The 16,754-nt window shown below is 46.1% G+C and overlaps 1 protein-coding gene across 2 annotated transcripts in view; it reads right to left on the bottom strand.

The window, feature by feature from the left end:
• Arhgap31 (Rho GTPase activating protein 31) overlaps positions 1-16,418 on the bottom strand; it is a 117,291-nt gene extending 100,873 nt beyond the window's left edge. For both annotated transcript variants that reach the window (XM_005386442.2, XM_005386441.2), the window contains exon 1: positions 15,816-16,418. In XM_005386442.2, coding sequence (XP_005386499.1) covers positions 15,816-15,915 — 100 coding nt within the window. In that variant the 5' untranslated portion in view covers positions 15,916-16,418. The remainder of the gene's footprint in view (positions 1-15,815) is intronic.
• Between the last annotated feature and the right edge of the window lie 336 nt (positions 16,419-16,754).

Genomic DNA, 16,754 nt, shown 5'->3' with positions numbered 1-16,754 from the left:
GAAAGACTTGCGAGAAAATTAACACTGTAGTCACATCCCCGGTACCTGACAACTCTGAACCTCGTTGAACTCGGTACTTGCATTTTGATGCAAAAATTTTGTCCTCGCGCTCATCATTTGTTTGGTACAAGCTAGAACTTGTCAGTGTTAGCTGCCTCGTGACTCTTTCCAGTCAAAATAATGTGTTTGCTACTTATCACTTGTGGTACTGTTTGCACCTTCCCGAGCCAATTAACAAGGAGTACTGAGGTACAGCTACAGTTGTTTCAGGGGAAAGGAATTGCCGGCTGAGGCCAGAGATGCTATAACCTTTAGTCTTTTATATTTTCAACCACAGCAATGCGATACCTAATTAAAAAAAAATAAAACTAACATTTCAGAAACTATTTGGTCAGCAGAAATCCATGCAGTTCAAAAGAGTAAAAGCTGTAACTGTAAAAGCAGACAATTATCCTTTATTTACTTACTGTTACTTGAAAACTGTATCTCTGAAAATATATGTATGCTATAACTTTATTTTTGTGAGAAAAAAAGAAAATCAGACTGTATGCATATTTTATGCATATTTTTATGCATATGTACAGAGGAGTGTCTCTGCACTGGCCAATGCAGTAGCCAGTAGCCACATGTGACTGTATGTATTTAAATCAATTAAAAGTAAAAGTCCACTCCTCAGTAGCACCAGCCACTACAGGAACTCAGCAGTCATATGAAGTCAGTGACTGCTGCACTGGACAGCACATATGGAACACACTTCCATCATGCAGAGAGTTCTACTGGACAGAACTGGCCCAGGCTGAGTCCTGACCAGTGGAACTGTGACCACTGCGGTGAGTTGAGTAATGTCCTCCCTCCTCCAAAGAGGTCTACATCCTTCTTCCTGGAATCTGTGAATGCTACCTTATATGGCAAAAGGGATGTTGCAGATGCGATCAAGTTAAAAATCTTGGGATGAGAAGATTATTTTGGATTATCTAAATGGCCCTGTTGTAATCACAAGGCCTTTATAAGAAAGAGCAGCAAATCAGAGACCAGAGAGAAAGTCCACTCCCACCCCCTTGGTGGGGGTGGGGTGGCAACCAGTGTGAGGTAACTGGGCCAGAGGGGGCTGGTGGCGGTGAGTCAAGGCTTAAGGACAGCCTCTAGAAGCTGGAAATAGATCCTTCCCTAGGGCCTCCAGAGAGGAATCACCTTTGTAGACACCTAAACATACAAATGAACAGAGAATGGCTCCAGTCTTTTAGGAGCTCATTTTCTTTCCATCCAAGGGGAAAAACAATTAAGAAAACTGTGATAATGGTTAGAAGCTAGAGGCAATGAAGGTCTACACAAGGGAAGAAACACTGGGAACGGGAATGGATGACTAACATGGAGATGCAGTGGCACTGAAATGTACAAGTACATTGGGGAGCAGGAGACAGCGAGAAGGGAGCCTGGCATCTCCCTAGTTCTGTACCCTTCCATTGATCACCTCTGCCTTTCTGTTGGATTCTAGCAACCCCATTATCTGTCTATTCTTCAAAACTAGCTTTCCTCCATTAAAAAGCCCATGTTTTAGTTAATTCCAATTTAGTATGGGGAAGAAGAAGCTGCTCAAACTAATTCCTTCTGAGATGAAGACAACTGACAGTGCCTTTCATCTCCTCAGGCCTGTGGCACTTTACATGGCATCATGGCATAACTCATAGGCAACTATCTTTCTACCCAGTGGTTCTCTAAGCCATACCACCAAGGCAAGAACTCTCGAGTCTAGTGAATCATTTAGTTAAAAATATTTTCTGGAACCTGAATCTCCTTTCGTGCACACTATGGATATCCCAAGAATGTCCTTGTGTCATCTCTGGCTATCTCCAGGAGGTCCTTTCAGGTCAAGTCACTAATCAGTTTGTTTTCACCACAGAGGACTGAGCTGGTGCTCCCTGTGTGGGTGGGCCTTCAGCTGTCAACTGTCAGTGATTCTTCTCTGACTGCTTATCAAGTGAAGGCCTCCTTAAATTGACTCGAGGGTTCATTAGGAAGGGAAGAGATCTTATAATGAGATGGAATGACTTCAGCCTCAGTTTTAACCTTGGGTTTGCCAAGTTCCAGTTATGTGTTCTTGGGCACAAGAACACATATTTTCTCATCTGAAGTATAGAAGCATTAATGATACACGCTTCCCACCACAATACTGACTTTAAAACATACTCCCAAGCTATAGTAACCAAAACAGCATGTTTGGCTTTAAAACATTCACATAGGCCAATGGGAGAGAACAGAGATCCAAGATATAAATCCATATATTTACAGTCAGATGATTTTCAACAAAGGCAGCCAGCCATACATTGAAGAAAGGACAGTCTCATCAATAAATGGAGCTGGGAAAAGTGGATATCCACATGCAGAAGAATGGAAGTAGGCCTGCATCCCATGCCACATAGTAGTGACAAACCTATGGCATGGGTGTTATTTGTTTTTCTTTTAAGAAAAAAGATGTTGATGTATGAGTTGTTTTTCTAAACTAAAACTTCAGTATTCAGGCTTAATTTCAATGTTGGCACTTTGCTATAAATACATGAGTTTTGGGTACTCGTCTCTAAAAGGTTTACCTTCACTGATAGATGAATCAACCTAAAATGGATCAAAGACTTAAGTGTAAGATCCGAAATTAAATTGTGAAAGAACTAGAGGAAAACATAGGGAAAATGCTTCAGTACATTGGTCTGGGCAAAGATTTCTTGAATCCCAAAAGCAGACACCAAGCTACAACTCATCTAACTCAGCCAAGAAAGTGATCAGCACAGTGAAGAAACAACTTACAGAATGGGAGAAAAGAGATGTAAGTTAAACTATTCATCAGACAAAGGATTACTACTCGAACATCCAAGCAACACAAAAAACTCAACAGCAAAACAATGTGATTAAAACACGGACAAACAATATAAGTAGATAATTCTCAAAGGATAGGCAAATAGTCAAAAATATATAAAAAATGCTCAACACCACTAATGAGCAGGGAAATACAGATGGAAACCACAGTGAGATAGTATGTCACCCTAAACAAAAATAACAAACGCTGGTGAGGATGCAGAGAAAGGAAAGTTCTCATTTGGTGTTGGTGGAATGTAACTTAGTACAGCCTGTATGGAAACATACAACAAGGAGGCTCCTTGGAGAACTGGAAAGATAATTACCATATGGTCCAGCAATTCTACTATTGCCTATATATCCAAAGGAAAGGAACTCATTATGTCAAATAGTCCAATAGTGAGACTATCCAATAGTCCAGTATGTCAATAGTCCAGTATGTGTTCAGTCCAATGTTTATTGAAGCACAATTCACAACAGCCAGGATATAGCGGCAACCTAAGTGTCAGCAACAGACAAATGAATAAAGCAATGTGGTGTGTACACACACTGGAATACCCTCAGTCACTAAGGAAGAAAGTCCTATTATTTGCAACAATGTGAGTGAGCCTGGAGGACAGTATGTTAAGTGAAATATGTCAGGTACAGAAAGACAAATACAATATATTCTTCTATGTGAAAGCTACAAAAGTTGCTGTCATAGTAGTAGAGCATAGCTCAGTGTTCCCCAGAGGCTGAGAAGAGTGGGGGCTGGGGATAGGATGGTTAATGGGCACAGGGAACAGTTGGTAGGAGGAAAAGCTCCTCATGTTCAATAGCACAGCACAGCAACTATGGTTTTCAAAAATTAATTATACCTTTCAGAAGAGCCAGTGCGGAGGACGGTGAATGTTTCCAACACACATATACACATACATACAGGATAAATGTTTGAGGTGATGGATACCGCAATTACCCCCAACTAATCATTACACATTGTTTACACGTATTTAAATGCCATGCTCTACCCCATAAATGTGTACAATTATTATGTGTCCATTAAAAAAGAATAATACCCGCCTCCTATGGCTGCTGTCAGAGACAGGAATTAACACTAGTTCAGGCCTGGCAGGAGGCATATGCTCAATCAACAGGAGCCCTAATTTCAGCACTTCCGTAGCTCCCTCACAAGCCAACCGGCTGGGTGATACTGAACACCACACACTGACAGGCAGCAGCACTTTAGAGCCTACAGTCTACAAACCTCCTTGGTAGAATGACAGGTTCTCCACACACCCATTCCTTACACGGCTTTTTATTTGTCCATTTTGTTTGCAGGAGTTCAAAATGGAATCTAAAGAGTATTTCTAATAGTGGACAAAACTGGATTAAAATCATGTAATCATCAAAACCTGGGATTGGGAAAACCTCTAAGGTCACCAGGTACTGTACAGACGAGAGGCTCAGGGCCTTACCTATCTAGAAGATGGCAAAGAATGTAACACCCTTCAAAGATACTTGTGGCCTAACTCCAGGAGTCCATGAATACCCCACCTTTTCTGTAAAGGGGCTTCACAGATGTGATTGGGTTAAGGAAGCCGAGACAGGGCAGAATGCTAGAGGTACACACAGTTCAGTCACACAGGTCCTTTGAAGCGGACAACTTTTCCCAGGTGTGGCAAGAGGGAGCGACTCTGGAAGAATGGTCGGAGAGATGACATTGCTGCTTTGAAGATGGGAGAGCAGCCAAGGAATGTGGTGGCTTCTAGAAGCTGGAAAGGGCAAGGAAATGGATTCTTTCCTAGAGTTTCCATGAAGGAACACAATCCTGCTTGTACCTCGATTTTAGCGAGACTTGTATTGGGTTTCTAATTTACAGAACTGTAATATAGTAGACTTGTTTTACACTACTAAGTTTACAGTCATTTACTGTGGTACCAGCAGGAAGCAAACAAAAGGGGCAATAAACTTGAAAATCTGAGAGAGAGGCCAGCATGGTCATGTCAATACTGGAAGCAGCTTTTACTTGCTGTTATGGATTATATCTAGATGTCCCTCCAAAGCCTCATGCAGTCACAGGTAGGGTTTTTCTGAGGTGGCTAGATCCAGGGTATGTGAATGTGGATTAAGGGTGTGATGCTGACATTAAGGGTGTGTAGTACTGGATTAGCCCACCAATTGGTTTATCACATTTCTGGGTGTGGATAATGGGAAGCCCCAGCCTGGCTATGGATGGCACCACCCAAAAGGCTTGTAGCATGATGGGATAAAAGGGAAAGGGAGGCTTCCGGCTGCTACTTCTGCTGTTTGCTGCTTTCTGCCTGCCCTGCCATGGACTGTTTCTTCTCTGCTGTGCCCCTGTGCTACACTGCTCTGCCTTAGAACCAGCTGACTATGGACTGAAATATTTACAAACTGTGAGCTGAAATAATCTTTTCCCCCTTTCACTTTGGGTGTCAAGTATTTTGTCTCAGCCACGACAAAAGTAACCATAAGATACTTGCCTACTTACGGTAATCATTCTCAGCAACATCACTTGTCATCTCTAGCATTTAGCAATCTGTCACTATTCTGATCACCTTCCTAAATGTACTTTCGGGTATGAGCTTTCACCTTAAAGTGGAGCATGTAGCATAAACACAACCCTTCGTATAAGATTTCTTGCCCCTCAACAGTACAGAATGGATTCCTTTATCTACTTGCTCTGCTTCTATTCATACAGCCTAAGACTGAGCACGATTTGCAGTTAATTCCCAAATTCACTCTCAAGCCAGATCAACTTCATTTGGTCCACTCTCAAGATGCAATTGTGGAGCAAGTAGACAGGTATATGTGAAACCTTACACTGTTCTATCAGTGATGATAACAGGCTTGTTTTTCAGATTTACCACTTCCCTGAAACACAGATGGCAAGTAGGAGGTTGGATGGCTGTCACTATGGTTATAACCTTTCACTATGACCCTTTTGGGGGGAGGTTGGATTCTTTTTCCTGATTACCAAAGGAGTATAAAACATAGAAAGTTTGCCACAGTCCTACCCCAAATATATTTATCAACAGATAAAAATCTTAAAACCAGATTTTAATGCATATAGCTAAAAAATATTGTGTGTATATATTAGAGCACTGAAAAAGAAGACAAAGAAAAGTCTCGTGGGTACAAGGAGGGGCCTGAGCACATTCACTCTCAGCTCTCTAAACTTCCACATCTACAGCCGAACTCAAGAACCACATTCGAGTAACAAGGCTGAAACAGGACAAGAGTTCCATCACCAAGGAAATGATAACTGTAGTCAACACCTATGGAGAGTTTACTAAAATCCAGGCTGTACATTAGTTCCTTCAATCCTCATAGTGATCCTGCGTAGTGGGTACTATTATTACCACAGTCTCCACTTAGCAGAGGAAACTGAGGCATAGACAGGTTTGGAGTTTGTCCACAGTCACAAGCCCAGCATGTGGCAGAGCTGGAATGTGAACCAAGGTCATCTCTCAGCAAAAAGCCACACGTTTAACCATCCCGCTATGACTAACAGGAGAGATGAACTAACCTTACACTGCTGCGTGTATTAAAGCAGGAAAGCAAGCTAACTGATTTACATTTTTTCTCCCACATAAGGGTGGGAACAAAAGAGCTCTATGAAAAATTAAGTAATTTAAGACACCCTGTTCCCATGAAAATTTAAAGTTTTTTTAATTTTAAAAAGTAAAAATTCATGTTCACGTGACATTTTGGACAATATAAAAAGTACATTAAGGAAAATAAAAATCACATGGTTTCATTTAGCTGCTTCTTTGTATAAGCCAAATCAAAGCTTCTATGAGCTAAATCCAAGTGAGATCAGCAGCCTGAGGCTATCATAATGACCTAGAGCCTATCTTTAAAATGTGACTTCTCACCCAGATCTACAGAAACAGGATCTCCGAGGGCCCAGGCTTTAGAACCCGGATGGGGAGCAGTCCTTTACAGCTTGCAGCTTTACAATGTGTAAAAACCATTCAGGTAATCCCGAATAAAATTTAACAGTATTTCTAAGAACATAATCAATTGGACTAATATTTGCTTAACCTTAAAATTAAAGTTAAGTTTTAAAAGTCAAAACTATAGCTATGTGTGGTAACAGACACTTGTAATCCCAGCCCTCTGGGAGGCTGAGGCAGGAGGTTACAAATTTGAGCACACACTGGGAAACTTAGTGACTCCCTGAGACCTTGTCTAATAAAAAATAAAGGGCTCCAGATGTACCTCAGTGAGAAGATCCTGGGTTCAACTCTCAATACTGCAAAACCAAATGACTAAAATGAAAGTAAGAACCACGTTTATAGTCACTAATCCCCAGTAAAATTCAAGAAGCTTAGAAGGGGAGGTCCTGAATTCTTAGATCCGCAGTTCAAACTTACACTGTCTCCAGAAAACCCTTTTCCACCTTGAAACCAAATTATCTTTAGGGGTAGTACGGCAAAGGGGCTCTGGAAACCATGCCCTGTTTGGCCATCAAGCCTCTGACAGGGTAATCAGGCTCTTCTGTAGATTACCTGATGGTTGATTTCCTGACCTTCCACTACAGGGGATGTGCCCGGCCCGCTTCAGTCCCCTCTAAGCAGGGTTTGGATCCTCAGCTCCAAGCCTGATTCAGAGATCTGCACTAAGGTCTGCTTTTCCAGAAAGTAAAATGGCTCCTCTCTAACGCCTGGCCCACGTTCTAGCTATTAGCCAAAGAACAAAGGATTTTCCAAATACGGATGCAAAGAAGCATGTGTATATTGAAGGCCACAATGAAGTTTAAATAGCAAAAACTTGTTAAAAAGAAAGCCAACAATTGACGCCAAAAGCGTGAGTCTCTTAACAGAACAGCAAGACAAAAGCCAGAAAGAGGAACAAAAAATGCATTGTAGGGGCGGGACCAGCAGGGAGGTGTAGATTTATATGGAAGGGTTGACATCATTGTTTCCCAATAATATTCAGCATGCAGGAAACAGATGGGAAAGGAGTGGTGGAAGGGTTACTTATGGTAATAGGGCACACTCTCTGTTTCGAACGCTGCCATTTGGAACCTAAAATGTTTTACTTTGAAAAACGGGATGGGAACTCTATTGCCAGAAGTTTTATTAAAGTGTAACTAAATCCTCTGAACTTATCACCCTGGCAACACAAGGCAAAATGGAACTCCGCATATCAGATCTTGTCCTGCTGCCAGCGTAGCTGTGGTTATTTGGGTATCCCAAGTAGACAAAGCCATGGAAAGGGGACTGACTGTAGGACACACAAGCTTTGGGTCCACCTTCCCCACTTTCCGGCATGGAGACATTCAGCAAATCATTTAACCTCTTTGAGTTGGTTCTCAAAAAATGGGGCAAGAACAGACCTTTCCACACATGTAGCAGGAAGAGGTTGGGGTTGGACATTTATGCTCTATGGCTTAGAATTAATTAAGAAACAAAATCAGTGTGGTCATTTAGCATTATTTTTGCTCTTATCAGCTGCTCTGTCTGCGGAGGACAGGCTGGGTCCCCTGCCATGGAAGATGGGCTTCTGTTCCCCCAGCTGGCAGCCCACCCCGTCCCAACCCGGCCACTGTAAGTCACCCTCAGCTACCTTCCAGTCTCAATGTCTTCTCCCCAGGGTGCAAGAGGGTATGACATTCCAAGTGTCAGGTAAAATCATGTGGTTTCTTGCCTCTTGAAGCCAACTACTGCCTCCCCATACTTCTGTCATTCCTCACAGTCAGATGACGTTGGTTTTATTGTGTTTCTGGATTGCTCCACTACAAACATTCCACTCTGATGCTTCTCTCTCTCTCAGCTGCCTCCCACACCAGCATCCCCTGCTTGCACATCTCCAGAACCCCTACTTCACTCTCTACTGCTCTCCGTCGTCTTCCCATCTTCTGAACCTTCTAGGCCAAGAGCAACTTGAGAACATTTTGGTAAACCTAAGAGGGTCTGGCTCATTACAGTCCCATTAAATACCATTGCATTGGATTGAAAGCCCCATACAAGATAGTTCCTTACTGAAAATATGACAATCTAAGGAAGGGAATATGCACACTCACCATGTTTCAGTGGCCTTTCACAAAAGCTTTAGATTTATCTGTAGTTTGCCAGAATTATAGCTTTCATGTCCAACTATTTTCTAGTCTGTATAACAGTGAGAGCTTATACATCTCGCTCTCCCTCTGGGGGCTGGTGAGAGGGCGTCCCACCCAAGACATTCTGGGCCAGTGGCAGGCCATAGGTGTGGGACTAGCGCCTGCTATGTACCAGCCAAACTTGAATTAGTACAAAGAGTGCTTGAGACTCGATCCCAGAAACTTGGTTCTGGGCTCCTGCCAAGAATGCAGCTCATACCCAGGAGTGAGTGGTGAGGCCAAAACAAAGGCAGTGTTTCTGGGGAGTTCTGTGCAAAGCGGGGGTTGGTTTCCATCTGGGGATAGCCATGCACATCAAACCATTAAGCAATCTCAGACTCTTCCTACTCCAGCACATCAGCAAGGTCGCCCTGCTGAGCTCCCTAGAAAGGCTCTAACCCTGGCTTCCTGAAGGAGGAAACAGGGTCAGTCCACCCACTGCTGTGTGTCCACACAGGCTCACCCTGAGAGAGGTGCAGTGAGCTACTGATGTGGTGTGAGCCGCCAATGCCACCTGCCTGGAGCGGAGCTTGCCAGCTACTTGCCCACATAAGGCTGGTTCAAGAGGAGAACCGCGGGTAGAATGGAGACCCAGGTGGGTATCCCTATCCTCGGACTGCAGGTTTCCCTGCGGGAATGAGGGCTGGGGGGACCTGGGAGGAAGAACGGGGACTGCATGGGCTCGAACGCTGGTGGGTTCAGACCAGGACTGTGTGAAAAGTACCTCGCAGACAACAAAGCGCTAAGCGACTATCAATTATAATTGTGATCACTGCTGGTCTGGGCTAGAGAAGAACAAACCAAAAGGAGAAAAACTTCTTACAGACTTTTTGGGGGCAAAATGCTAAATAAATGCCAAACTATGAAATATACTATTCTGGATGATGTCTGTACTATTATACTATGTGTACAGATATACTAGTCTGCCTAAGAGTGTGGCCTTAGGAATCAGACAGGTCTGGATTTGTTTCTACAGATCTGGATTTAAACCCTGCCTTCTTCATCTCTATAATCTTAGCAAATCACTTAGCCTCTTGGACCTCAGTTTTCCTCTCTGTAAAATGGGGATAAAATGTGTGAGTCTTAAAAGTGCTGAGAATATTACTCTGTATGTGTAAAGTGACTAGTATATTGTAATTTAAAAAAAAAACAACAGTAACTCTGGCTGCCAATAAATATAACAACAAGGTCTGACTTGAGGCTCAGCTTTCATTTCTGGGTGTCTTTTCTCCCCCCAGTAGGGGTCCCCCTCATCTTCAGACCTCCAACTGCCCTGCAGTCTGATGTTCTCATCTTTCTTTATCAAAACTTGCTCTCAGAGAAAAAAAATCTAGTACCAATATTTATTCTCCTCTGAATTGCGGCTAGCCTGTTTCCTCCTAGGGGTTCTTTGTTTTAAATCTTCGCTAAAACTGTATCCTGAGGGAAGGTTAGAGGGACAGAGGCTGCTATCCAGACTCCTGGGGTACCAGCAGGCTGTGGCCCCATCTCCACCAGCCGGCGAGGCCAGCCTTCCACAGAGACCAGCAAGGCCAATTCCGTTCAGGCCTGGAATTCACATGGGCAGAGGAAGAAACAGCTTAGAGAGCTGGGTGGGATGTGCACCCATAAACAGAAAGAAAATGAATTAGAAGCCGCAGACAAGTCAAAAAGTGCTGCATCTGGCTTAAATACACAGCAAGCAACAGAAGGATGAAAAACAAAACACAAAATAAAACAATTAATTTCACTTCCTGGGCCTGAAGATGCGTGATACAGAAGGAAGTTGTGTCCAGGGCCCAGCTTAGGAGAGGGTGAGCACTGGGTCAGCCATTTCTGTCCCGGCACCGGGGCCCCAGCCCAGCACAGCCGCTGAGACCCAGTGAGGCATCGCTGCAATGAGCAGATGACACCGCAGATGATATGGTGAGGTGGGCACTGACCCATCGCCCAGAGGGATGGAAAGTGGGACTGCTTAGGACACTGAGCAGAGAGGCCAGGTCGCACAAGGACATCCCAGGGTTGCTTGGAGGGTGAGGGTGTGCGTAAGGGTGAGGGTCAGCACCCATCCAACCACATTATCTGCTTATTTCATCACAGCCTCACTTGATCCTGGTGGCTACGCTAGGCAGGGGCTGGAACGGCATGAGAGAAATAGCTTACACGGTACACACCCTCTGCCAAGGGCTATACCTGCACTCTCATTTATTTTTGCATCAATCTTATTGTAAGTGAGGAAATGGGTCACTCAGCTTGGAACAACCAGCTATCTCAGGCAGTAAGTTTCCCAGGGTACAGGGAGCCCCCAGTCAAGACACTTGACTTGGAAAGATCAGGGAAGGTTTCCAACACTGTCTGAAACTGAGATCAGAGGATGAGTGATTAGCCAGAGAGGTGTAACAATGTGCCAGGCAAGCAGCTGGGAAGGAACCGGCCAGAGAGAATACTGCTGCCCTGCTCCCCATGTAGTATTAAGACTTATCTCCAACGGAAAAATATTTACCTTCTTTGCTAGGACCCTGCTCCTGTTTATATGAATGTCTAGTCTGCTTCATCAGAGATCAAAGCCTTTGCATTTTCTCCTTCAGCTTTTGCATCAGTCGTGACAGCTCACTTCAAAGATAACCGACTGTTGGTTTCTGAAGGTTTGTTCACATTTCTCAGTCTGTAAATTTCTGAAAGCTGGAACCCATCTTTCTTTCTTTCCCACTTTACTTAGCATAGTAGCTTAGTAAATATTTGCTAAATAAATGAATAAAGTGAGGGCATCATTTAGCCTCAGAAACAAAGTACAGCCTCATGCAAGTCTTACTGGTTTATTTGGGTCCTTTGAAATGCTAGGGTTTATTCTCATCAAGCTTAGTATTGTATTTGTACTGACTATTTGTTACAAATTTTCTATCATGCCTCAGCTCAAATATATATTCTATGTATATAACATACATATGCATATACAAATATATGAATGTTATATACATATTAATATTTTTTCCTGCCTGGTAAAAATGAGGACAAATCTTCAGAGATAAAATCTGACACTCAGTTCTTATCACACACTCAGAGGGTGCATTCAGAATGGCCATGCTGCTTACCCAGGTGGAAGGGGTCTCCAAACCTACCTCCCCATCTAAGTATCTCAGGAGATGCTGATTTACTGCTCTGAGAACAAGTCTGGGCACTGACATTTTTTATAAAGCTCCTCAGGTGAATGTGCTATGTCACCATCACAGGGAGCCACAAAGTCAGAGCAGTGTGACTTTCTACCAGAGAGTGGGTAAAACGAACCAAGATGGCTCAAAGGGGCGAGAAACTCCTCAGCACTTACGGCAGGGCCAAGGTGGAGGAAGAAGACAGTTTTTCACATAACCTCCCTTAACTTGTCCCTGGCACGAGGCCCCAGCATCTCTGAACTCTGCTGGAGAACCAGAACATGTGGCTCATCCCAGGGTGGTAGTCAATGACCACAGACGCACTCTGACCTCACAGGCTTCACCCACACCCTCCCTCCTGAACGAGGGCAACAACATAATATGGTTTTTATTACCCAGCTGCAAGCAAGGGCCTTCATACTGAGTGGTCAAAAAGAAGAGAAAAAGAAAACGATCCCTTTTTTTGGCACCAAAAGTAAGGAAGGGGTGACCTTCTCTGTCTGCTCCAGACAGGAAGAGAAAGTTAGCTGGTCCCCAGGGGAGAACTGGGGTCGGGGGTGGGGCAGCAGCAGTATGGTGGAGGGAAGTGAATGAGACCAGCGGGCTTTGTCAGGAGCCACCTCCTATCACACTGCCTGTTCCCACCGGGCTGGAGAAAAGTAGTCAACGGTGGGTGGCATTGGGCTGGGGATATAGCTCAGCGGTAGAGCCTTGGCTAGCGTGCATGGGGTCCTGGGTTCGATTCCCAGCACTGGAAAACCAAGGAGGAGGAAGAGGTAGAGAAGGTACAGGAGGGGAGGGAGAGGAGGAGGAAGAGCAAAAGTGTCTTTATGTGGCTGGGGATGATCAGAGCAGAGTCTGAAACTGGCATCTTTGTGTACAAGCAGACGTTGTACACAAGGGTGTGTGTGTGACGTGCATGCGTGTGTGCGTGTGTGCATGTGTGTGTGTGTGTTTCTAAGGGAAAGAGTTCTATTTTTCATCAGTTTCCCAAAGGTTAAGGATGACAACTGGACCTGAGCAACGTCCACTCTAAACAAAACACCTATTTGTCAGATTTGTCCAACTGCAGGTAGCAGGGCTGGGCCTCAGCAGATTACAGAAGTAGCTGACATTCATTCTTGTGCTCAGCTTGTCTGCCCAGAGCTCCCACTCAAGCTTCCTCATCCTCAGATGGCCCAGGCACTGCGAACTGTCACCAGCTCCGTCCTTCACTCCACTTTGGCCTTTCTTCCTCTGTGCAGGCACAGGGTGCTCTTTGTTTCTCTACATCTCTGCTCCTCCCTTCGGCCCTTGTGCTCCCAAGCTTGCATCCATTTTTTCCATTTCTACCCGGGTCCAGCGCCCTGCCCTTGACCCACAAAGTTCAGTGACTATGATGTCAGTCTTGAGAGACCCTTGCCAGCCTCCTGGCTACTGGTTTCCACCCTGATTTGTCACCCAGAGTGTTCTAAGCTGGGAGCAGAGTCCAGGCCTTGTCTATCGTGTGTTTCATAAGGTCCATGGATGCCATATTATTTTCAAGGAAACGAACAGCACCAACTTTATCACTACCACACTATAAGAGAAAACTAGCTAATTTGTTTTAGCTGTGTGTGTGCTCGCGTGTGAGAGAGAAACAAAACCTAATTACTCCCATTTACAGGAGCTGCTTATCATGCATGCTTTAATTTCCATGTAATTTCCACTCTAAGGTATGTGGGTCATTATGTGTGTCAGTGGCCTTTCCTCCAGCGTTGACCTCTATTTAGGTGTGTTCAGTCTTGAACGTTTGCTGACCCTGTGCAGGGCAGTATGCTTTCAATTTAGGGGGGGAAATCATTCATAAAGAATGTGGCTTAGCTGTAGAAGCAAGGGAAGGAACAGGGGTCTGACGGGTCAGGCTCCTCTGTATCTTTCATCTCCTTAGGTACGTCCACTTACTTCCCTGGGCTTCCTTTCCTCCTTCTCACTGTGGAAAGCCCTGAGCACTGGCTTTCTATTTCTTTTCCCTTAAGATGTAGTTCCCTTCCTTGTTTTTCTAAATGAAACATGTAGATGCCCAGTGTACAAAGCAGGTAGAAGGTCAGCTGCCTCAGGGTGCTTCTGAGGTATCCTCACAGAACCTCCAGGCTCAGGTTCATCCTATGATGTATGACTTTGTAAGAATGCGGCAGGGCCAGCAAGCGCCCCTATGCAGCTCTCACTCACAGCCTGGGAGGGAAGGCCTAGAATAATACCCACATGTGGAAGGCAGCTTGCTCGGAGCATTCCTAGTGTACCTGGAGGTTAACCTGAAGGCCCCTGCAAAACCAGGTGGAGGGAAACATTTCATTCTAAATGTCTGGCCATAGTGCGTAAGATGTACACTGGAAGTCTCTTAATATTAAAAGCAAAAAAACTCAATCCGAGGGATGTTTTTTTTCTTCAAATCAACCTCTCCAGATCGCTGGTGAAAAGGAAATAAATCGACTGTTATGCCTCAATTTCAAAAGAGGCAGTTTTGGAAACTGTGGTTCCCCAAGCTCCAAAATACTAAGCCATTTGTCCTAATGACACAGCAGACTCCGAACTCTCGAATACCGCAGGAATATCACACTACTGCAAATTACTGGGGGGTGCTGACTCTTCAAAAAAAAGGAAGTGAAACAAAAGCCCTGCACTGTTCTCAAGATGTGTACTGGATGTGCACAAATGGAATGGTTTTGGAGATTATTTTCCTGGAGGCAGAATTATTCTGCATAGTTAGACAGCCCTTAAGTTTCCCCTTTGTTGTATCTGTCTATGTGTAAACACACAGCCCCTAGAGTGGGCTCTCTTCTCTCACTGACGCTTCCCAAGACAAGGCCTTTTTGTATAAGTAAGTGCAGGGCCAGTCAACCTTACAAAAGGAGTCATTTAATGCTCAATTTTCCCAACTTTCCTATGATTAAAAACTTCTAATCTCAAATGCCCTTATTGTACTCCAGATTGTTTTCTTTTTCCCTGCCCCCAACAAATGTTTAAATTGTCTCTACGCTGCCGGCCCCCAGTTTTTTCAAGCTGACCTTGAAAACCGAGACACTCTCCTTCTCTCTTACATACCCTCAACTATTTTAAAAATCATGGCCCTTTGACCTTTTTACAACACGTCTTTTGCCTACCACGCCAAATGCGATGCTGAAAGCCCAGCGGAGGTAAAGGGTCTAGAGGAAGGAGGGGAGACTTATATTTGGCATCAGCTCAGAAATTCGGAAAATGTTTGTACAACCACTCCCCCAGCCAGGATCCCTACCCCCACCCCACCCCACCGCCTTCTAGCACATTAATGAAAAAGGACGTGCGTGGATGAAATCGGAGAGTCCAGGAGGGACAGCGAAGGCGGTCACACTGTACACCAGGGAAGCCCACTGACCACCGTCCCTCACGTCCACCCCATTGGTCCCTTCCAAAATCCAAAGTTTCGGCTCCGAACTTCTTCGGCTGCCGCCCCCACCCCTGAGGTGGCCAGTTACATTTGCATGAACACCGTCCGCCCGCCCGTTAGGGGCTTGGCTGAGGCGCACGGAACGACCATCGCAGCCCCTGCCCGTCGGGGTGGCAGCTCTGTGCACCTAAGACTCAAGTATGTTCTTAAAAGAAACAGTACTAAAGAAAAAAAAAAGGACAACGAGCGCACAAGCCTGGAATACATTAACTTGTGAACTGAATCCAACACACCCCAAGAGAACCCACCGCTCTCTCCAACAAAAGGGGGGCGGGAGCAGGCACTTTACCATCCTGTCCTGAGCTCTCCAGATACTCCGTCAGGTCACAGCCAAACGCGCTGGCGGCTCCCTTGCGTTTCACCTTCTGCTTGGCACCCTTGTTCTTCATGAGGTAGTCCCGCAGAGGCTGCCTCGGTGCCCCTCCCTCTGCGCGGCTCCGCGGACGGCGGGCTCCGGTGGTCACGGGCTGCTGCGCGGCGCCGGGGTCCGCATGGGCGAGGCGAGGGCGCTGCGCTGCGCTCGGGGCCAGGGGCCGCCCGGCGCGCTCGGGGTGGCCGCGCGGAGCTGGCGCTCGCTCGGGAGTGTCACTTCCTCCCTGGCGTCCCGGGACTCTCCCAGGCTCCCGCGGGCTCCGGGGCGCCGGTCCTCGCTCCGCAGGGAGGGCGAGCTCTCCTCCGTGCCCAGGGGCGCGCGGCGAGGGGCGCGGACACAGCCCCGGGGCCGCGCGGGGTCCTCTGCCCTGGGCCCGCGATCTGGCCTTCAGACAGCTCTGCAGGAGCGAAAAACAAGCATCCTGTCTCCCTCGCCCGCCCTCGCGCCTTCCTTTTTTTCCTGTCTCACAAGCCCTAAGATCATCCAGCTCAGGAAACGCTGGAAGGAAGTTAGCTAGGGAGGGGGGCGGAGGGTGGAAATTTTTGGCAGTTCCGCGCCCGTGTGAGTGCGGAGCCGGAGGAAGTAGGTGGGTGGGTTGACGAGTGCGGTGGGGGAGAGAAGGCGCCCTCCCGAGGGCCGGTCCGCGACGCCGGAGCTCTCCCGGGCGGCCCAGAGGAAGTCGCCGCGCTCCCCCGGGCCCGCAGCCCGGACCGCCCCGGAGGAGGTGCCCGGCGTTCCGCGGGGAGGGGCGAGGGGCTCCCGAGCCGGCCCGAGGCTTAGCCCCGCTGTCATCCCATCTCTGACACTTTCTATTTCAGTGCCTGCCTTTTCCCTCCACAAACGCTTAGAGTCAGG

The sequence above is a fragment of the Chinchilla lanigera genome, unplaced genomic scaffold (genome assembly GCF_000276665.1).
Source record: "Chinchilla lanigera isolate Chin_1 unplaced genomic scaffold, ChiLan1.0 scaffold00026, whole genome shotgun sequence".
Classification (NCBI taxonomy): Eukaryota; Metazoa; Chordata; class Mammalia; order Rodentia; family Chinchillidae; genus Chinchilla; species Chinchilla lanigera.
Note: the sequence above shows the minus strand (reverse complement) of the source record. Positions and strands in the feature narration are given on the sequence as shown.